Source organism: Mus caroli, chromosome 2 (genome assembly GCF_900094665.2).
Source record: "Mus caroli chromosome 2, CAROLI_EIJ_v1.1, whole genome shotgun sequence".
NCBI classification, from domain to species: Eukaryota; Metazoa; Chordata; class Mammalia; order Rodentia; family Muridae; genus Mus; species Mus caroli.
Genome location: NC_034571.1, coordinates 145043943 through 145067363, shown reverse-complemented (window position 1 = coordinate 145067363; position 23421 = coordinate 145043943). Strand labels below are relative to the sequence as shown.

The 23421-nt window shown below is 43.4% G+C and overlaps 1 protein-coding gene across 1 annotated transcript in view; it reads right to left on the bottom strand.

Annotated features, from left to right (window-relative positions):
• The window catches only part of Tm9sf4 (transmembrane 9 superfamily member 4), a 46336-nt gene extending 25465 nt beyond the window's left edge, over nt 1-20871 (bottom strand). The window contains 2 exon segments of the mRNA XM_021186363.2: nt 3138-3254; nt 20620-20871. Coding sequence (XP_021042022.1) covers nt 3138-3254; nt 20620-20634 — 132 coding nt within the window. The 5' untranslated portion in view covers nt 20635-20871.
• Between the last annotated feature and the right edge of the window lie 2550 nt (nt 20872-23421).

Genomic DNA, 23421 nt, shown 5'->3' with positions numbered 1-23421 from the left:
TTCCCCTTGGCACTTACACGTCTTCAGCACACTTAGCACTACACCCAATAAGCAAGTTACATTTGTGGCAGGAGACAGGAATTGTGGGCAGTACAGGAATGCAATTCTTGTTCTGCCCACAATTTTGAATTTTGTTGTAGACAGCACCATTTAATTAGTTTAAAGCCACAGGGAGAGCCAATAATCACTGAATTTTAACTTCAGTTAAATAGCTGCCCTCTGCGGGAGGCGTTAGAAACACAGGGGTCTGTGTTATGGTAGCTCTCTTGCCTCTGTCCTTTTGAACCTACAACTCTCTTGTCTCAGGCTTTTACCTGGTACCCTCTCTGCTCTCCTCTGCAGCTTTCTTCTATCTAGGTCTCAGATGAAATCCTCTTGCCCATGAGCCTTTCCCAACCACTGTATATAAATGAACTCCCACCATTCTATTTCAACCCTCTTAGCTTCCTTCATAGCATGTCACATAAAAATGCAATTGCTGTATACTAAGTTTCAATTTCTTTCTCTCTTTTTCTTCTTTGAGACAGTGTCTTATTCTGTAGCTCAGGCTGCCCTTCAATTCACAATACTCAGTGTTCTTGATACCACTGTGAGCCACCACTTCTGGTCTTTCCTAGATCTTTAAAAATCCTTTTTCCCACTAAGAGCACAGCATAATAGGTGTTTATTTAATGTTTGTTAAATAAGCATAGAGGAAAGCATAAAAAAATTAAGTCCTCTATAATGTGAAACTCAAGACTGAGACAGGAGGATAGTGAACTCAAGTTACAGAGAAATATCAAGAAAGAACAGAAAAGGGGTGAGAGGAAAAGAAAGAAAAGAAGGGAGTGAGGGAGGAATGAGGAAAGAGGAGGGAAATAAAGACAGGAATAAGAGATGGAGAAAGAGTCTAGGGGTGTTGCTGAGTTGGCAAGGTGTCTGACTAGCATATGCAAAGCCACAGGTGTTATCAAGCATCATTCATACGGGCCTGTGGCACAGGCCTGTAATGCTGGCACCCAGGAGGACCAAGGTTACTCTTAGCTACAAGCTAGGTAGTGTGGTGGAAGGGATCATAACCCAGGGCTTCATGGATACAGGGGCTTGCCTCACAAGCCTGGTAGTACAAGTTTGAGCCACAGAACTCAAAGTTGGAAGGGGAAAAACAACTGCACAAAGTTATACTGTGACCTCTACATCCCTGCTGTGGTCCAGCCTCACCCCCATATAAATTACTGTATGTGCACATACATAATAACAAGTACAACTGTAAAGAAAGTTCAAGGTCATCTTTGGCTACCTAATAAGCTTGAACTAGACTACATGACAGCCTGTATCTAACAAACAAAAACAGGAAACTGTTAAATCATGGATAAAACAGAACCAATGAAAATACTGTAAAACAAAAACAAAAAACAAACTTTAGGGCCCCTGAGATGGCTAGATAGATAAAGGGACTTTCTGCAAGCCTGACAATCTGAGCTCCTGTTCCACAGATCCACATGGCAGAATGGGAGGAACATCTCCTCCAGTTGTCCTCTGACCTCCACACGTGTGCTGTGGCATGCACCCACACCCACTCATATACATGCAGATATAAAGACACTAAATGTGGCAAGAAAAAACTTTAAAGCTGGGTGGTGGTGGCACATACCTTTAATCCCAGCACTCAGAAGGCAGAGAGAGTTGAATCTCTGAGTTTGAGGCCAGCCTGGTCTACAGAGTGAGTTCCAGGACAGCCAGGGTTACACAGAGAAACCAAGACTAGGTCTACAACCCTTACTTAAAACTCTTACTATGGAAATAGAAACTTGAGGGAATTAAACCTATACCCAGCATGTGGTATACATGACGCAGGGTTGTATCACATCTCCAGCTGGGTCTGGAATACATCATATCCCATAACCACGTGCAGAGAAATGCCAACATACTGCCCCTAAGGGAGCTGCATGAAGCAAGTAAGCAGCATGTCAGCCCTAAGTCAGCGCCTGACTCCAGAGTCCCCAGGGAGCCTCAGGCTTTAGAGCTTTTGGGATGCCTGCCTCAAGACAGTAAGAACTTGGATAATGTGTGCTATAGAAAATGGTGTCGTGGCAGACTATAATCCCAGAACTTAAGGGCGAATGAAGAAAGATGAGAAGTTCAAACCATCCTCAGCTATCCAATGTTGAAGGCCAACCTAAGCTATATGAGACCCTGTCATAAAACCAAATCAAATCAACCAAAACAAGTTATAAATTACAGAAGGAAAATTTGCCTCCAAATTCACTGTTGTTGATTCTTGTTTTCTGGCACTCTTTCTCTAGACGCTGGGAGTGGGGTGGCAGCATGACCACCCTCTCACGTTACAAAGCGGTACATTCCACCTTAGTGTTCTCCCTCCTGCTAGGGGTGTCCTCTCTCACTGCACTTTGGCGGGGCTAAACCATAAGCTTCGTCCTGGGCTGTGGACAGAGGTCAAAAGTGAGAGAAAGGCATGGCAGTGGGAAAGCTGGCATTCCAAAAGCTCTAATAGCCAAAGTTTCCCGAGGGCCCCGGAGTGAAGTGCTGACCTCAGACTGACAAGGTGCCATGCATTCACTTCCTGTGTCTCATTTAGTGTCAGTGTTTGCATTTCTCTGCATATGGCCAGTTGGATTGCTTCTCTGCTGCATTAGTTTCCATATCTGTGAAGTACACAGAAAATCTGTGAAATGAATTTCCCTCCGAGGGTCCTAGTTGAGCTAAGCAGAGCCAACGCATGGCGTGTAACAACCCTCAGGAAATGCTACTTTAGTGTTTCTCCTGAAAGCTGTAAGGAAGAGCGCCACACCGACATTTGAACAGCTGCTGTGTTGCTCAGAAAGCTAGTACTGAAAGGAGGAGGGAGGAGGTGAGAGGGAGGCGGAGAAAGCACAGGAGAAAGCAAGTGGAGTACCGTACAGATGGGTGGGGCAGCATGTGACACACTTCATCCAAACCAACAGTGAGAGCGAGGGGACAGAGACCCGGAGGAAGCAACGAAGAGGCAGAATTACAGCCAGCTATGCAGTATGGAGTCAAGCCTCTTTTTCCCTTGTCTGTTTTCTCTACAACTCCAGGACGACACAAACAGCTCAGACAGTCCTCCAGGCAGGCTGCTAGGCACAGGTGCTCCTGAGATTCAAACACTCACTCACCTTGATCTCTACTGGGTCGTTTTGGTGGAAATTGATTGGCGCGACTCCAGGGACATAGAAGGTGCTTCCTTTACATGTTAGACAGAGAAGCAACAGGAACCTTGGCCACCAAATCTGCTGGGAAGAGAGACTGCAGTTGGAATGGGGAAAGAAGTAAAATTTCCTGCAGGGCAGATCAAGTGGGAACTTCCAAATCTGTTTGCACTGGCCAGTGTTACCTCTCTTCTGGGAAGTCTGAGGTCCTTGAGTGGTTGCCTCCCAAATGGCTTCCCAGAATGCTACAAGGCACAAGACTCTGCACTTCCAGAAACGGGCAACAAGATGGTTCAAACAGTTACTCTCTGGAAGTAAGAGATGTCACAGCACTACTGCCAGTCTGAGATGTTAGAATACCACTCTATGTTCTCATATAGTTGGCAGATTACAAACTGAGGCATTTCTGGATGCCACCTCTTTCCCAGAGTTCCCAACAATTCTATTCCTAAGTTTTTCTTTTAAAATCCTCTGGAAGAGCCTTCTTAACTACTGAACTATCTCTCCCACCCCTGAAGACGTGGGAAGAAAGAGTCAGGTCCCCTGGAAATGGCGTTACTAACAGTTGTGAGTCACTCTGTGAGTGCTAGACGCGCTAAGGTATGGCTGCTCTACAAGAAAGTACAAGGAAGGACATTTACTACAATGTTAAATGGACTGAGTGATAGTGTTTCCTTCTTCTGTGTGTCTGTTCTTTCTAATGTTTCTATAGAATTATATATTGACATCAATTTAGGAAAACAATTATCCAGGTGTGATAATGCACATCTACAACCATAGTAATATTTAGCAATTAGAGGCAGGAAGATCCCAAGTTCCAGGACAGCCTGCACTGCATGAGACTGGGGGTGGGGTGGGGATGTCGTGGTGCATGGCTTTAATCCTAGCATTCAAGAGCAGGAGCCAGGCAATCTTTTTTTTTATTATTTGATTTTTTTTTAATGTTTATTTATTTATATGAGTACACTGTAGCTGTCCTCAGACACACCAGAAGAGATCAGATCACGTTGCAGATGGTTGTGAGCCACCATGTGGTTGCTGGGAATTGAACTCAGGACCTCTGGAAGAGTAGTCAGTGCTCTTAACCTCTGCACCATCTCTCCAGCCCTGAGCCAGGCAATCTTTGTGAATTCAAAACCAGTCTGATCTATATAGGATCCAAGACAGCCAGGAGCATATAGAAAAACCCTGTCTCAGCCCTGTCCCCGGACCCCAAACAAAACAAACCATTCTATCAATGCTGAGGTCTCCTCCAGGTTACTGTTGTGGCCACTGTTTGTTCTGGAACAGGGTCTCACTCAGTAATGCTGGCAGGCCTGGAACTTACTATGTAGACTGAACTGGACTCATGCTTCATCTAGATTATGGATCATCCTGACTCTCTGGAAGCCAGTGTCCTAGTTTCAGTATGTTTCGAGGGTCTCTACGTGCTCACAAGTCAAGGTGAAATTTGTGAAGAGCAGCGGCAGCAACAGCATTTTCTGGAAGCATGTTAGTAGCACAAACACTCAGGTTATTACGTGCTGGGTCTGCTGAGTCGGAGTGTACACTTTCACAAGCTGCTAAAGGCTAACATGCAGGGCAACCTAACATGCAGGGTGAACTACTCCTGGGCGGATGGGAAGTACAGGCCTCTAACTCTCTCTGGCCAGGCTTAAAAGTGTACCCTGACGATCAACAGGGAGGTGGCTGTCATATGCAAAGAAAGTATTAAATTTGGGGCCCTAAAATATGGGTAGGGCATTGACTCCTACTCTTCAGCTACGCAGTTCTGGCCAATCAACATTGCTGTGTCCTCGTTTATGCCAAGGAAATCATGTGGTAGAAGTGGGGTTCAAATCAGTATGTACCCACAACTGCTTTGTTGACCTCTAAGTCACTACTCTTTATTCTTATAACATGGGTGTTTTCCTGTATATATTTCTGTATACCATGTGTGCCTAGTGACAGTGGAGGCCAGAAGAAAGTGTCAGATCCCCTGGAAATGGAGTTACAGACAATTGTGGATCACTATGTCAATGCTAGGAAATAAACCAGTCTTCTTGAAGAGCTAACTGCTGAGCTATCTCTCTCTAGTCCCAACTATTCTTTTGAATAATGTGTGTGTGTGTTCACATATGTATGCTCGTGTATACATGTGCAACATCCAGTGTCTTCCCAAATGTTCCCCACCTTTTCTTTGAGACAAGATCTCTCTGAACCTACAGCTCATGGACTGAGCTACACTAGCTCAGGTATGTGTGCACTGCTGTGCCTGCTCACTTTTCATGTGGGTGCTGGGGATGGAACTCAGGGTCCTCATGCTTGTGAATGGCAAGCATCTGACTGATTGAGTCACCTCTCCAGCCCCAAACCACTACTCCTACATATAAGGCACTACCACTACTCCGGTTAACATAAAGATGTGTTCTGAATTTTCCCTCCAGAAGCCTGGCCCAGACCTTTTAGCCTTATCTGATAAGAGATTTGAAGCAGGGGCAGTGGATTACAATCTTTGAAGTTTATCAAGCCAATTAAATCTAAGAAGTTGCTTTAGTTCTACTCTTTAGAAACAGAACCTTCAGACACTGCCCCAGGCAGCTCAAGGCTCCCTTGGGAGCTCAGGTTGCCGAGGACTGAAAAGGAAATCTCCAAAGACTTCAGTACACCGAGGTTCCAAAGTCTCAAACCAAGGAGGCCCTTCCTCCTCCCAAAACAAACAAAACCCCAAAATAAACAGTGAGATTCATACTTGTCCCAGCAGGAAGGCAACACTAAAAACCCACAGGAGCCAGTCACTAATACCTAGGAGTCACACCGACCGACAGCCAGCCAGCCCTGCACAGGCTGGCAGCGTTTGTCCAGTCACCTAGCTGCAGCCTTGTGCTAACACCTCCCACACTTGTTTGTTTCGGTCTCAATGACAACTACCTGTACACCTCTGCCCTTTTTGCAGGGACTGCCAGTTAGTGCGAGAGAGATGAAATACCTTGGGGCCTATGGATGTGGTTTGGTAGGTAGAGTGCTTCCTCAGTATGCTCGAAGCCCTGGGTTTGACCCCCAGCATCACATAAAGCCTGGTATGGTGGCACATGCCTCTAATCCTAGCACTTGGGAGATAAGAGGCAGGAGAAATAAATGTTCACAGTTATCCTTGAATACACAGTGAGTTCTAGGACAGCCTGGGCTATATGAAATCCCATCTCAACTCACTCCCCTCCCTCAAACAGTAACTTATTCCAGGTTGTGCAACCCAAATGTAATGGAGTATGTGTACCCTGCTGAGACAGGTGAGCTTTAATACATGATGATAAGAATGTATGATGTAGCAAAAACTTGTAGCATTTACTGAATGCCAATTATGTGCCGGGCACAGTTCTAGGTTCTTTTCATGTAGAAACTTGTATTCCCATCTCATAATTGGGGGTCAGGAGTAGGAGCTGTGGCATTACTTGGAATTCACAACAGAGTCTACTCTAGTTCCAGAGGATCCAATGCGCTCTGGCCTCCTAGGCATCTACATACATATGGTGTGCATAAACTCACATAGATACACACATGAATATAAATATACATATGCATATAGACATGTACATATACACATGAATACATGGTGTTATAAAATGGAACAAGACGATTTGAGCGAAAGTATCACAAGCATGACAAAGGACTCCTTGACATACCAAGACTTCTTACAAAATAATAAAGGGCAAATAATTTTAAGCTAAAGGAGTCAGGGCAGCTGGGCTGTTGCTCAAGGTTAGACCTTACCTAACAAGTACAAGGCTCTAGCACTAAAAAAGACAGTTCAAATAATAAAACACAAAATGATACTTCAAGACCGAGTTTCTCAGTGTAACCAGCCCTGGCTGACCTGGACTCGCTTTGTAGATGAGACCTGCTTCAAACTCACAGAGCTCCACCTGTCTCTGTCTTCCGAGTGCTAGGATTAAATGCACACATCCAGCATCTTATTTTCTATGTATCAGCATCACTAACTTAGAAAAAAAAAAAATCAGAGTATACCGGTGTGGTAGGGCACGCCTTTAATCCTAGCACTGGGGAGGCAGAGGCAGGAGGATCTCTGAGTTTGAGGCCAGCCTAGTCTACAAAGCAAGTTCTAGGACAGCCAGGGTCACACAATGAGACCCTGTCTTTTTGTCTGTTTTAAGCATATACCATAACCAAACAAAGTAACCATACTTTTAACATGAACACAGATGAAAATACCCTGCAATTAGCTACACATGAAAACATCCATTGGTAGGTATGAGGCAGCCCCAGCATTCTGGCAGCTGGGGAAGGAGAATGAGTTTGAGGTCATTCTAACCTATATAAGGTGGTGGTGTCTGATTTATCCCAAGAATGCAAGGAAGGCTTGCTAGTTAACAATGTACCATAGAAGCAGCATGAGGACAAATGTTCCAGCACAACTAACAACACAAAAAGCAACTGGCAAAACCCAACAGTCATCAAAGCAACTTACACTACAACTAAGAAGGAACTTCCCCAGCCAGAGGAAAACCCACAGGCAATGATTACACTGAATGGCGGAAAAACTAAATGCCAAGTTCCCCTAAGATCAGGAACAAAGAGAAGATACATATTTTTGCCATGTCTATTCAATTCTATGCTATAAATCAGTGCATAAAAGAGATTAATTAAAAATTAAACAATCCAGATTGAAAACAATGACAAATGCTTTTATTTGTACATCATATGATCTTGCATCTAGAGCACTCTAAGGAATCTATACAATAACGAACTAGAATAACTAACAAGTTGAGGGCAGTCAGACTACCAGATATACATATATACAAACATATATATATGTGTGTGTGTGTGTATATATATATATATATATATATATATAAACAATTTCATTTCTACATATTAGCTATAAGTAATTCAAAATAAAATTTAAAACTGGTTCTTAGTACTGAAAAATAAAATATTTTTAAAAAAGAAAAATAAAATGTTTTAAGACTATATATTAAAAATACATGTGTACATATGAGTGTATGCATGTGTACCATGTGTGTAACAGCACAAGAAGGTCAAAGAGTTATAGAAGGTTGTCAGTCACCATGTGGATGCTGGAAGCCAAACTGGAAGGAAGAGCAGTCAGGTGCTCTGAGCTGCTGAGCCACCTCCCCAGCCCTTAATCCTGTTATCAGAATGACCTGGGACTGGATGTGGCAGAGGAGTAAAACACTTGCCTAGAATGCTCAATACAAGCTACATTCAACACTACAAATAATAAGGAAAAAAAAAAAAGAAAGAAATTAAATATATATTTTGTTTTGATTCAAAACATGGTTTTGCTGTGTAGCCCTGGCTGGCCTGGTGCTCTCTATGTAGTCTGGGCTAGCCTCAAAATCATAGCAATCTTTCTGCCTCAGCTTCTAAAACACTGGGATTACAGGCTTGCACCAGAAAAATGACTTTTAAGGACTTCTATACTGAAAATTACAGAACACTGCCAAGGGAAATGGAAGATTTAAATAACTAGAGAGAGTCCAAATTCACCCAGAGTTAAGATAGAAAACACTACTTCTGGGGCTGGGATCAGTTGTTAAGAGCACCAGCTGCTCTTCCAGAGAACCCATGTTCAATTCCCAGCACCCAAAAAGCAGCTCACAACTGGATGCATATATATATAATGTTTTTTTTTGAGACAGGGTCTATCTATGTAGTCCTAGCTGTCCTGTAGCTTGCTATGTATGTAAACCAGGCTGGCCGTGAACTCATAGAGATCTACCTACTTCTGCCTTCCAAGTGCTAGAATTAAAGGAGTATACTACCACATCAGGCACAAATTTATCTTAATATTGATAAAGAAATAGAAAGGATCCAGAATATCCAAAGCAGACTTAAAACAGAATTGGATAATTGATATAATTTTCTAAACATACCATAAAGCATAATAATAAAATGGTAAGGATAGACACAGATATCAATCCAACCAAATTAAAAGCATAGAAATAAATCTTTTCATCTATAGTAAACCAATATTCAACATAGGTGCCCAGGAAATCCAACAAGGACAGTGTTTTCATCAAAGTATTTTAACTACATGGTAACCATATTCACAAATAATGTTAAGCCACACACTCAAAAAAATAAATTCAAAGTGAACCACAGATTAAAACAAAAGCTGAAACTAAAATCCTTAGAAGAAAAACTGTCACTTTGAGTTAGATGAATTTTTTTTAGATATGCCACCAAAAATATAACCCATTAAAATTAATAAATGTCATAAAAATAAAAAAATGTACATTTCTAGGCCACGGACAGGTGGAAAAATCTTTTTAAGTTCCATATGTAATAAGGGACTGGTTCAGGATACATAAAGAACTCTTTTTTTCCTTTGGTTTTTTTCAAGACAGGGTTTTTCTGTGTAGTCCTGGCTGTCCTGGAACTCACTCTGTGGACCAGGCTGGCCTCAAACTCAGAAATCTGCCTGCCTCTGCCTCCCAAGTGCTGGGATTAAAGGCGTGCGCCACCACTGCCAAGCCATAAAGAACTCTTACAAGTTAATGAGACAGCAAACATCCCTGTTAGCAAGTGGGCAAGGCCTGGGGTGTGGCTCAGTTATAGAGCACTGAGGTTCAGCCCCAGCACGGGAGGTGGAAAGAAGGCATAAATGATCTGCACCTCATTTCTCCAGGGATGATGCATACAGATCTGTGAATGGCACATCAGCAGGTGCCTACTATCTGTCACTAGGGAAACGCAAACCAAAGCTACAGTGAGGTACCACCACACTCACTGGAATGACTGACTAAACAATAAAACAAACAACAAAAATCAGGCAAGCGTGAACCAGGATATGGAGAAACTGAAATCCTCACTGATGGGCATATGAACTGCCATGGCCACTTACAGGAAGTTCGGCAGTAACTTAAAAAGTTAAACATAAACTTACTAGCCAGTACTTCCAACTCTAGGCATCAACTCGACAGAAAGATGCACACTTGTATGGGACTGTTTAATCACAATAACTGTCTCCTTATCCCTGGTTTCATTTTCTAGAGTTTGAGCTACCTACAATCAAGATCTGAAAATACTAAACAGAAAATCCCAGAGATAAATGATATATAACCCTTTAACTTTTATACTATTATCATACATGTTCTACCTTATTATTAAACATTATTGCTTATCCCACCGCAGGACTCCTGTACCGCAGGATGACCTTGAATTTCTGATCTTTCTGCCTCTACCTCTTGAGTGCGCCCACGCCTGGTTTAAGTGGTACTGAGGATTGAACCCAAGGCTTGATGTATGCTAGGTGAACAAGGTGCTACCCAATCCAGACCACCAGCTCTGTCAATCTTACGGTGTCTACTTTACAAATTAAACTCTACTGTAAGATATATAAGCAAAGAAAAAAGTATGGAGTTGGACTTGATGGTACAGGCCTATAATTTAGTTACCTAAAAAGTAGAGCCGGGCGTGGTGGCGCACGCCTTTAATCCCAGCACTCGGTAGGCAGAGGCGGGCGGATTTCTGAGTTCGAGGCCAGCCTGGTCTACAAAGTGAGTTCCAGGACAGCCAGGGCTATACAGAGAAACCCTGTCTCGAAAAACCAAAAAAAAAAAAAAAAGTTGAGGTAGAGCCGGGCGTGGTGGCGCACGCCTTTAATCCCAGCACTCGGGAGGCAGAGGCGGGCGGATTTCTGAGTTNGAGGCCAGCCTGGTCTACAAAGTGAGTTCCAGGACAGCCAGGGCTATACAGAGAAACCCTGTCTCGAAAAACCAAAAAAAAAAAAAAAAAAATGCTGAGGGAGGAGATCACCAAGCTCAAGGACTGACAGGCTAGAGTGAATTCAAAGCCAACCTGTACAACTTAGTGAGACTCTTGTCTCAAAACAGTAAACAGAAGGAGACTCTTGTCTCAAAACAGTAAACAGAAGTCTGGGTGTGGCGCTAAAACGCGGGTTCTGAGCTCACAGGATTCCAAGCATCTCCTCGGGGGCTTGGGAACACACCCTCAGGTTGGGGAGGACTACCATAGTTCAAAACTGAAAACTCAAAAACTCAATCGTTAGTGAAAGTGGAAAAAAGAGATGCAGTTTTTTTCCATAACATGGGACACTGTCCAGCATGAGAAGAGAACTACCAATGTCTGTCACAGGAAGGAGTGGCCCAGGGACACTACACACAGATGCACAAGTCTAATTAACACCCAACTCCCTTTCCACAGAACACCCAGCAAAGGACATCTACAGAGACGGAAACTACTGATGGTTTGGCCGTGGGAACAAAGGCCTGATTTCATCACTCTCTTGAACAATATGAGGGAACTTGGGGGTAACAGAACTGTTCTATAACACTGTGTCACTGTGGTGACAGGGGCACAAGTTTATATATAGCTAAAGGTCACTGCACTGTGCATTCACAATGATTTGTAATAGGAAAATATAGATTAAATGCCTGAAGAAAAAGGAAGTAGTTGGTGAGGGTAGCAGTGGACGGATGTGGCAACGTGATGGTAACCAGTGAAGCTGGTGAGAATGGATGGTGAAAAGGGACTATGGCTGCATACTATCTTCTACACTGGCCCATGCTGAAATTATTATAACAAGCTGGGCTTTTATTTTTGTTTGTTTTGAGACAGGGCCTTACCATGTAGCTTGCCTGTAGCTCCCTATGTAGACCAGGCTGGTCTTAAACTCATAGAGATCCACCTGCCTTTGTACACCCCCAACCCCAGTGCTGAGATTAAGGGGCATGCACCACCACACCCAACCTATAACCAGGTTTCAAAAGAAGGAATTTTATAGGTATAAAATAATATATAGAGGTAGGTTTTCTAAATCAAAACCAATTTATCCTGATACGTGGATTAGGGGCAGCCAAGTACGTTATTTTAGCTTTCTGGGGATTTTTTTTTTTTGGTTTTGTTTTTTAAATTGTTATTATGTGTTTGTGGAGGTCAGAGAATAACTCTGTAGATTCCGTCCTAGATTTCGTTTTCTTCGCTTGGGTTCCAGAGATCAAACCTAGACTGGTTGGAAGGCAAGTAACTTCTCCAGCTATCTGACTTAGCTTTTAAAACAAATTAATAAAATTTTACACATTGATTATATATTTCTTCATATTTTATATTTTCATATATATACATGTATTTACACACACACACACACATATATATATATTTGGATCATCATTATAATGATTCATACTACATTAAAAAGTTTTAAGACAGAGTCTCACTGGCCCTGGCTGGCTCTGAACTTGCTATACAGTCAAGAAACCTTAAGCTTCTGCTCCTCTTGCCTTCATCATCCAGATGCCAGGATCACAGGGGTGGACCTCTGTGAAGAGATTACACAGTGCTGAAGGTAGAACCCAGGGCATCATGCTTGCTAGGTCAGCACTTTACCAACTGAGCTACATTTCCAGTAATATATTTATATTTTAAAGGAAGGAAATGCATTACCTATAAAAATACCTAGATAGCAGAAATATGGAATGTCCAGCACAGAAATGTTTGGCTGCCAGGTTTACAGGTAACTAAATCAGCAATTCTAACTTTGGGAGTGTCATAAACTCCCATGAGAAGCTGATAAAAGCTACATACCCTGCTGTCAAAACCCCTAATATATAGGATGCTACATGATTCCAGGAAACTTGAAGATGGGTCCTTGATAACCTGATGGGATGGTGACTTCTGGTTCATTGCTGTAAAAGGTAGCAGAATCCCTGTTTGTTGGGAAATTCCTGTTTTGTTCCTTGACCTTTGCTCAAGATTATTATTATTAGAATTATTTTATATATGAGTGTTTTGTCTGCAGCATGTGTCTGTGTACCACATTTATGTCTGATATCTTAGGAGGTCTGAAGAGAAGCATCAGTCCTCCTGACACTGGAATTATGGATGCTTGTGAGCTACCACCTAGATGCTGGAAATGGAACCCAGGTCCTCTGCAAGAACCACACACAGCCCCTGTCCCTACCTCAGTTAACACCTGTGTGAAGCTTAGTACAAAAAGTCAGCTATGTCCAGAGCCCTAAAAGACAGATGCGTTCTAAGAGAGAAGCAGAAGCCTGCTCCACAGTATTCTGCTTTACTTTGTGTCCAAGTCACAAGACTGCAGGAGCAGCCGGTCAAGGAACCAGACGGCAGCAATGGAGAACTCTGTACAGGCAACCTACCAGTCCACCCCTGGCAAAAGTATCTGTGACCTGGAAAGTTGAAAAGCTCAAGAGACCAAAAAATTGGTTTCCTCTTGACTGGTTTTTTAAATTCCTGGGGTATGGACATTCAGAAACACACCACCACCACTAGCAACCTTAGAGAAGGCTACTAGGAAAAAAAAAATGTTCTTCATCCTGCCAATTTTGCCCCACCCAGTTTGTAGCTGTCAACAGTTAACCTGGGGGAGTTTCTCCTGAGAACCAAATTGTTTATTCACAGGTATTTCTGTGACAGAAGTTAACCTCTTCTTTTCTGGAGCCCTCTGCCTCTTCAACTCTTTCCTATAAATTGCTTTACCTAGCTGGGTCCAATCTTGAAAAGGCCATTCCAGTTCCTTGCTACAGCAAAGACAGCACCTTCTTCTAGTCACTAAAGACTAGAGTCTGCTATTGTGTTCTTCCTCTCTAAAGGCTTTAAGGTCAGTTAGTAACCACTCCCCAGATTAAGGAACTAAGGCACCCAGTGTGGGTGGGGAGGCTCCCACAGCACTGTTTGCCAACAGTTAACTGAAAGCAATTATCCAATCAGTTAAAGCTCCCCAAGAATTCAACCACATGTGAATGAAAGCTAATGACAGCTAAAGACCACTTACCAGGAAGCCCCACGGAGCTAAAGAACTCACCCAGCTACAACAAAACAAAACAAAAAACCCAGAACTAAATTAGCCTCTGGCAACTCTGAAAATGCAGCCTATTGCACAACACAAAGACACAACAGTAGTTGAACAGAGACATAAAAAGACTCAAAAGCTGGGGGGGAGGCGGGGAGAAGCCGTGCAACAGACTAAGTCCAGGTGAAACCAACAGTCTTCACAGAGCTCTAACAGCCAGACTTAACCCTGAAGGAGGGGAAGCAAAGAAACCAGTGTTCTTCCCTGCCTTCAGGGGTATTTAGCAAAGACCTCTCAGCTACAGAAGAAGCAGCCTCAGACAGCGCAGGCCTGCAACACTTCAAACCTGGGAATCAAGCTAGGCACTAAGATTCATTACTACAACAATTTTTTTTTTTTTTTTTTTTTTTTTTTTTTTTTTTTTTTTGAGGAGAGTCTCATCCCCAGTTCAAGACTACAGTTCAAGATTCAGTATGGGATATTGGGCAAGCTCTGGAGATGGGTGGAGGTGGTTGAGGTTACATAACACTGTGAATGTATGGGATGTCTCAAACTTGTACAAATTATTAAAACGTCAAATTCTATGTCTATTTCACCATAATGAAAGTATCAAGAAAACATAACAGGCTTAAAGAGGCAAGAAGCTTGCCCACAGTTGCAAAAGTAATTCTACCCCAGGCTTGTATACGCAGCTTTAGACCTGGACCTCAAAGTCTGGGAGGTCTGTCAGTTTAAGGTATCGGATGCAGGTAAGAAATCATATTGGACGTATCGGATGGCACAGAGGAAGCAATGAAGGAGAATGAGGTGGGACTGAGAAGAATTGGGTGCCCCGTTTCCCAATCCGGGAAACAATAATGACAGCAAATGGTTCAGGGATCAAAGCAGGTTAGGAGGTAGTAGCCCCTACCATTCATCTGTGGCCAGATGGCCCTGTTCATCCTGGGTCCTTCCCACCTTCCTGCCAGTGCCGAGAGATCAAAACTCAACTTTCACCAACATTCTGCAACTGGCTTCTTTAATTCCAAGATCAAAGGAGACCCTTTGTCCAAGTTGTAAAATAGAGACCAAGAAGCAACTAAATACTGTCTCCTCTGCATTTCCTGTGGGCTGAGGTCCTCCTTTAAAAAAGGACTTCTCAGAGAAACACATTAACCAAGGCTTGGTACAGGCACTCAGTTCTCAGGATACAGTTGTTCCTGCAGAATGTATGCTAGGTGAGGCAACTCAAGGAGCCAGCCAAAAAATATGCCCAACATAACCCCCTGGAGGGAACAAAGGATGGTGACAGGTAAAAACAAACCCAACTGCACAATACATTAGCAAAGCAGCTTTGATGTACATATCAGCTGCAGAACTTTCCACTTGGAATTTAGAAATCATCAAGTCCAAATCCCCTTGTTTGTTTGTGGCAAGGTTCTCTATGTAGCCCTGTCTTGGAACTCACTCTGTAGACCAGGCTGGCCTCTAACTCAAGAGATCTGCCTGTTTCTGCCTCTCAATCCCAAGTGAGGAGATTAAGGACACGGACCACTGCCACCTAGTTTTTGTTCTGGCAGATCTTCCCCCACCCCTATTTCTCTCTCTGCCCAGCTGGCCTGGAACTCCCCATGTAGACCAAGCTGGCAGAACTCCCAGAGATGCACCTGTCTCTACCTCCTTGAGTGCTGGGATTGAAGGCGTGTGCTACCACCACCAGCTTAAGTTCAAATCTTAGTGTCACATATGACATGTATACAGAAGAAGGCCAAATCCATTTGCCAGGCCATACATGAAATCAGTGACTACTGGAAGGAGCCAAGCTGCTGCCTCCTACACCAGTGCTTCTCCACAAGCTGATGATGCTCTGAAAGCCCAAAGGAGTTAGAAGCTGCTACAGCATCAAACTAGAAGCAGAGGACCTTCCTGCCTCCCGCTCCAATGAACCTTGGTGTCAGTCAGTCCATTATTCTGCCCTACATGGAATAAAACCCTTCAAAATACGGTAAACTGACCCAGAAACTCTACTCCTAGACATGTATCCTAAAATACTGAAAACATGTTTATGTAAAAATGTACACACAGCTCACAGCAGTATTATTCCAAACAGCTAATACATGGACAGTCCAAAGCAGCTGATAAGGGATGAAGAAGTGTGGTCTAACCACACAAGAATTGTTTGTTTGGTTGGTTTGTTTTGTTTTGGAGACAGGGTTTCTCTGTATAGCACTGGCTGTCCTGGAGCTCACTCTGTAGACCAGGCTGGCCTCGAACTCAGAAATCCGCCTGCCTCTGCCTCCTGAGTGCTGGGATTAAAGGCGTGCGCCACCACGCCCAGCAAGAATTGTTTAGCCATTTAAAAAGGAAAATGAAGTACTAGGATTTCTTGGACAGAGTGATTTGTTATTAAATATAGAACTGATGCTGGTTTCTATAGTTAAGATGGTTTGCCTCTCAAGACGGGAAGGATATGTGATTTAGACTTATTCTTGTTTCCACTAGTGTTAAAAATATATGTGATTTTATTGACGAAGGCTTATTAAATAAGTCTAGTAACAATGAAGCATGCAGGGTGTGACTTTCACCTGCAATCCTTAAATGATTGGAGAACTTTGGAGAATGTTTAGACTGTATTCAAAATATTTCTAATAACTGCATTTGTTCATATCTCTTGTGTCTGCCAAATTAAAGATGAATATTTTATAATAAACTTTTTATTAGACACACACAAAAAACAACCCCCACACACTGTAAGTTCTCTTTCTATGAACTGAGAAAAGGTAAATCCTCAGAGACACAGAAAAGCAGTGGCTGCCAGAGGCTCGAGGGTGCGAAGCCTGGGAATGGACAGGAGTGCTTTCCAGGTTAGCAGGGTGATGGGAATGTTCTGGAATTAAACAGTGATCCTCTAAACACACCCAAAGCCACTCAGCTGTGTGCTTAAGAGAGCTCAGTGTTACAAGTCCCCACTGCTCCTGCAGAGGATCTGGGTTTGCGACCCTGCACCCAGATGGTGGCTCACAACCCTCGGTGACTCCGGTTCTGATGACCTCTGGTTTCCTCAGGCACCGGCATGCACACAGTACACATATACACATGCAGGCAAACACACATAAAATGTAAAAAGATATTTTAATAAGAAGGTGCAATTTTGTGGTATATGAATCATATCCATAGGGATAAAACCATAATAGAAGCTGATAGTGTGAGGAGATGATATAAGAGGAGTGGAGTATTATATGCCCATGAATGTACTCGATGGGCATTTCCCAAGTTCCATTAAAATACTGCCAAGAGTAGTTTTCTGTAATGAGATATGATGAGTCTGCTTCTCAACTCTGCCCAGCCAGATGAATTCTATCCTGTCACTTTATACAGTGGTCTAAATCCAGGGCAGAAGGCAAACTCCTGGCTCCCTTTTCCTATGGCCAGGGAAGTTGTACTCTGAAGATTCAGGAAACACTCACTGTGTGCTTAGTAGACCTGGGTAGCATTTGCACAACAATTAGAGCCATTCATGAATGTAAGAGAGGGAGGGGGAAAGCCCTTGCATTGCATACCCACAACTCTAACTTTCAAAGGAAAACAGCCTCCCCAGATCACCAGCCATTTCACACGGCCACCAAGTCCAGTAGCTCAGTTCCTGTTTGTATGATTTGCCTCAGAAGTGGATCCACTCCAAATTAGATCTATATGCCCCACCCAAAATGGTTATGAAATAGCTTACATGTATGAGGGGGTGGGAACAGTACTGACTTCTGTGTAGTAATGTGCTTGGCACAAACTAAATTCAGACCTACCTATGACTCCACAGACACCTCTGTACAAACTTGCTTCTGGGCCTTTTCACTTAACACGCAGTTTCTTGAGTGCCCTTTAAACTGGGCTCAGTATATAGCACATTCTCCATTCATGCTATCTATCTATCTATCTATCTACCTACCTACCTACCTACCTAAATTTCTCTACATAGTCCTAGCTCTCTGAACTATCTAGACCAGGCTAGCCTTGAACTCACAGAGATCCCTCAGCCTCCCAGGTGCCACATTCTCTATTTATTGAAATGAGTTAAATTGGTTTCCATGGGGCTGGGGTTTCCATGGCTCAGTGGTTAAGAGCACTGACTGCTCTTCCAAAAGTCCTGAGTTCAATTCCCAGCAACCACATGGTAGCTCACAATCATCTGCAATGTGATCTGACGCCCTCTTCTGGTATGTCTGAAGACAACTACAATGTACTCATACATAAAAAAAATTTTTAAAAAACTGGTTTCTGCCGGGCGTGGTGATGCACGCCTTTAATCCCAGCACTCGAGAGGCAGAGGCAGGCGGATTTCTGAGTTCGAGGCCAGCCTGGTCTACAAAGTGAGTTCCAGGACAGCCAGAGCTATAAAGAGAAACCCTGTCTCGAAAAACAAAACAAAAAAATTGGTTTCTATGGTCTATCTGCACACTAAGAACAAGCTGGCTCCCCTGATGTGTTGTCCCAGTAGGGTAGGAGGAAGTGAAGCCAACCTAATAGAAAAATCTATTTCAAAATCCAGTACACAGATTGCTAACCGTGAGCTACACCATGCACCAATCACAAGCACACTTACTTCTAGCAAGTGCTGTTCTTATTTGTCTCCGGTTTCGTCCCTGGTCGCTGTTTGCTACGCTACCTTTCCCCATGGTTCCGGTGTTAAAAGTCTTCTATAGATTCCTTAAACATGTCATTCGGCCGTCACACTTGCCATTTTCTTTGCCTGGGACATTCTTTGCAAAGCTGGTTTGCTTGTTTGTGTTTTGTCTGTCAGTCAGCCCCAGCTATGATGCCCAGTTACTGCCAATCACCATCCCGTCGCCTTGCTACCCTCACAGCATTTAGCAGCACCAGGCAGGTTTCCTGGAATGAGAGTGGGCCCACAAGGGTGGGACCATGACCCTCTGGCAACCATACACCTAGTTCCTGGCAGTCATTGGACATTCAAATATTTGCTGAATGAAGAAACGCACACCAGAAATACATATTGCTAACTTATAAACTCTTAAAAGCTCTGTACAGGGCAAGAATTTCCCAGTGCAAGTGCTATGAATGCCACTTTACTAAACTCTCTATGAACAAGAAAGGGTGTGACTTCCTGGCTTCACATTCGCCTTATTCTGAATGTGATAAAGGAGAAAAGGGATTTCAACATCCCACTTTTGGGATTTACCCCTCTTCATGATTCATACTGAAGTCTGTGGCCACAGAAACCAGGTAAAGCTTTGAATCAGCTTTTCCCCTAAACAGAGCCAAATATCGAACTTAGGCTCCTGTGTACGCTCAGCAAGTGCTCCACAAAAGGGGTTACAATCTGCAAAGCCTTGAAAAATTTTACCTGATTTCTGGGGTTATAAACAAGGAACCTAATTTAAAAAAAAAAATTTTTTTTTTTTTGATAAGTCAGCAAGCAGTCTGCTAACAGGACAGAATCCTTTCATGAATTAACCTGGCCCTGTTTAGAGAAAACCAACATCAAATAACTTAAGCAAGAATTTTCCTTCAGTAGAGTCAAATGTCACAAGCTATCTCTCCGAGTCTTTCTTGTCATTCACTACCACGATGGAATTAATTTTATCTTCTGAGAAAGCAATATACAAGACCACCCAGGAAAATTCACTTTCGACTTTTGTTCTCATTTCTTGGCAAACAGAATTTGAGCTGAACTTCTCTTAGAAAATCTGACCTTCAAAAACTTAATTCTGTGGTTGATCAACAGAAGTCAGCTAGTGACTCATCCTTCAGGCACAGGTATATTACCTCCACTCTCATCCACAAAGAGACTTAATTCTAGTCAGCTTCATGATAGTGACCCTTCATCTGTAAGGAGCTGTGTAGCGTGGGAAGGGGATACAGACAGGCAGGGCCAGAGTGTTTTTAAACGGTAACCCAGGGACCACCTCCATTATAAACACAGGACTGTTTGTGAGACTGTAGATTCCTGAGCATCGCCTAACCCTAAGGAATTGCAATCTTTGGGAGTGAGGCTCAGGAAACTATTTAAACATGCTTCCCCACCAACAACCCAAGATCCCCGTGCACAGTGGAGTTTAAGAACCAATCGGATAAAAGCACTTTAGGAGAGACAACGATTTTGACAGAAAAGGCAGGAGAAGGGCAGGGCCTGGGGATAGGATGATGGCCATGGGATGCCCTGGTACAGCAGCAATCAAACGGGATGCGCTATGGGAACCGCTGAGGGTGCAGCTAAGGACAAGGCTCGGGCTGGTGCGAGCAAGGTGGCACCCGCAGACTGGTTAGGCTGATGGGTATGTGGACAGCTGGATATGAACGTGAGGAGGAGGAGCGAAGGCAGAAATAACGGGGGCCTCTCGGGAGGAGACAAAGCCTGGAGGGGAAGAAATGGGAAATAGGGGTGACAAGGGGCGGGAACGAAAGCTGAAATGAGAACCGTGAAGGCATGAGCCGAAGTCTTCCTTCCAAGCGGCACCTCCCCTAAAACTCCAGGCCCTGACAAGTCTAGATGTCATGCCAAGGCTAGAGAAAGGGACTTTGTAGAGGCCGACCCAGTCAAGGGTAACCCGAACAGGGGTTCTGGAGGAGGCTGGGAACCAGGCATGGGGCGCTGGAAGGTCCTGGGCTATCCAGGGGGGCCCTGCTCCAGCTCCGGTTCCCGGAGTCTCCTTCACTCACCATCGCCGCCGCCATCTTGGATCCACGTGTCGGCGTGATGACGTCAGCGGAAGTGGTGCTTCTGTGGGTACGGAGTGTAGCTCCACTAAGGGGACTCCTGGCTTCAGATTCTTCTGTAGTCGCAGTAGTGAGGAGGTAAAAGAAGCTTAATTTCTCCTTGGCAGATTGGCCTCGGCAGTGAGGTCTCTGACTAGGTGAAGAGAACGTACGGTGTAACTATTAGAGCCATATTGACTTCTGGCAGACGTTGCTCCTCCGCCTACTCCTTTTGCATTGTGGGTAATGGGGGTGTGTGGAAATAGGCGCGCTCCCTGGATGCTTTCTTTAGTATTGGCAGAAAGAGTCGTTGCCAGGGTTACCCGGGACCTTAATTGTGAAACGGAAAGCATGGTAAACCTTCTCTGACAGCTTCTGATTCAGAGTAATTTGTAATTATATGTTTAAATATTTATTTGACTATAATATAGTCTTACTAATCGGCCGTAATAACTATGAAGGTTAGACTCAAGTCTGTCTTTCCCTTACACGGCCTTTTTGTCGTCAGTGAAATGGGGCAGAGATTTCTAGATTTTTTTTTTTTTTTTGGTTTTCCGAGGCAGGGTTTCTCTGTATAGCCCTCGCTGTCCTGGAATTCACTTTGTAGACCAGGCTGGCCTCGAACTCAGAAATCCGCCTGCCTCTGCCTCCCGAGTGCTGGGATTAAAGGCGTGCGCCACCACGCCCGGCTCTAGATTATTTTTATAATTGGTTTATGTTAAGTATTCACTGACACAATAATATAAAGTATTTGATAAATAATTGTCATTATATAACTTATGTACATTCCTTCACACATATGGTAGGTGTCCTAAACAATATGCTTTGTTAAATGAGTGAATGAAAAGCAGAACACTTAGTGAAAGGAGACATTTTCAATGTGGACTTCTCCATTCTACACTTGATCTTAGCCAAAAGGCCGAGAAGCGATGGACTTCTCCATTCTAACTGGCTTAATGTATGACTTGAAGCAAGTCACTTAACCATCTTAAACTTCACTTTCCAGTATTGACTTAAAAGGGCCTGGGGAGGACTCAAAGGATCATAATGGAGAAAGACTGTTTGGTTCATTTATACCACTGTAAAGTGTACAAAGAGCCAGTGAGGTCTTCTTAGATGGATCCAAAAAGCTGTTAAGAGAGTAGTAATGAGTTCTGAGGATATAGTTAATTTAGTAGATAGCCTGCCTAATCTTTAGCACTGGGACTTGTGATCCCAAAACTCAGAAGGTCCAGCAAGAAGAGTTCATGGTTATCTTGGGACACATGAGACCTTGCCTCAGTCGTCGTCGTTATGGTCACCATTATCATCATCCATGTTCAGTGATGATGATGCTCACACTGGTGATTTTTGCACTCAGGATGCTGAGGAAGGAAGGCATGGTGAGTTCAAGACCAGCCTGAGCCATAAAGAGAGCCACGGGCTAAACCCCTCACCCTCTAAACAGAAAACTCAGCATTGCTTAAGTACTGTGCCAAAACTGGTCTTAAGATTTTTAGCTATCTCTTCTGCACCTTGGCAGGGAACTGCTGAGCTCTGACCACCACTGTGGTCAGTACTGATTACTACTGTGGTGGATTTTTTTCTGCATAAATGTCTACTAACAAGCCTCTCATTCTTGCATGAGCATACTGGTTCTCCTGTCAAAAGGTGAATTTTTTTTCTCTTGTTGAATGCTGGGGTTAAGTTACTTGCTTTGACCAAATAGAGTGAATTATAAGTGTCTTCCACTTCTGTGTCTAGGCTGTGAGAGGCTTGAAGCTTCTCCTTCCTCCCAAGGATATAAATATGGCTGGATGTCCTGCTGCCTCACAGAGTTCTAGAAACCCCACCTGACAGTTACACATGTAAAGGAAATAAGTTTGTACAGTTCAAACCTAGCAAGCTACTAACTAAACATAGAACATGTGAATATCCTTATTGATATTTAGAACAAAAGAACTACTTGGTTGAGCCTAGTTGATTTAGTATTGGGTTGGATTGTTATGTATGCTGAAAAACAAACCCATAAATGCCTGGGACCAACACACTATCCCAAAGAGCAGATATATTCCCAAGAGGCACAGAGCTAGAGAAGCAGGACGGATTTACTAGATAGTCTTGTAGTAATTCTGAATTGCAGACTTGTGGCCAGTTCTACTGCAACTTAAGTCCTGGAAGTTTCTTACCACTATGTCTGGTTAAAGAATAATACTGATGGGGCTGGAGACATGGCTCAGCAGTTAAGACCATTGGAAGATCCTCTTCTAGAATATCAGAGTTTGAGTCCCAGCACCAACACGGCTGCACACAACAGTCTGTAACTCCAATTTCCAGGGGATTTGATGCCCTCTTATGGCCTCTGTTGGAACCAGGTATGTGAATGATGTGTAGCCATATATACAGCAAAATACCCCCTACACATAATATAAAAGAAGATATTTATATTGATAAGGAAATATATATATTTGAGACAGGGTTTTGCTGTGTAGCCCTGGCTGTCTTGGAATTTACTCTGTAGACCAGGCTAGCCTCAAATTCAGAGATCCACCTGCCTTTGTCTCCTAAGTGCTGGGATTAAAGATGTGTGCCACCACTGCCCAGCTCCAAGATGGTCATTTTAAAAATTTTTATTATGTACAATATTCTGCCTGCATGTCAGAAGAGGGTGCTGAGATCACGTTACAGATGGTTGTGAGCCACTATGTGGTTGCTGGGAATTGAACTCAGGACTTTGGAAGAGCAGTCAGTGTGTTCAACCTCTGAGCCATCTCTCCAGCCCAAAGA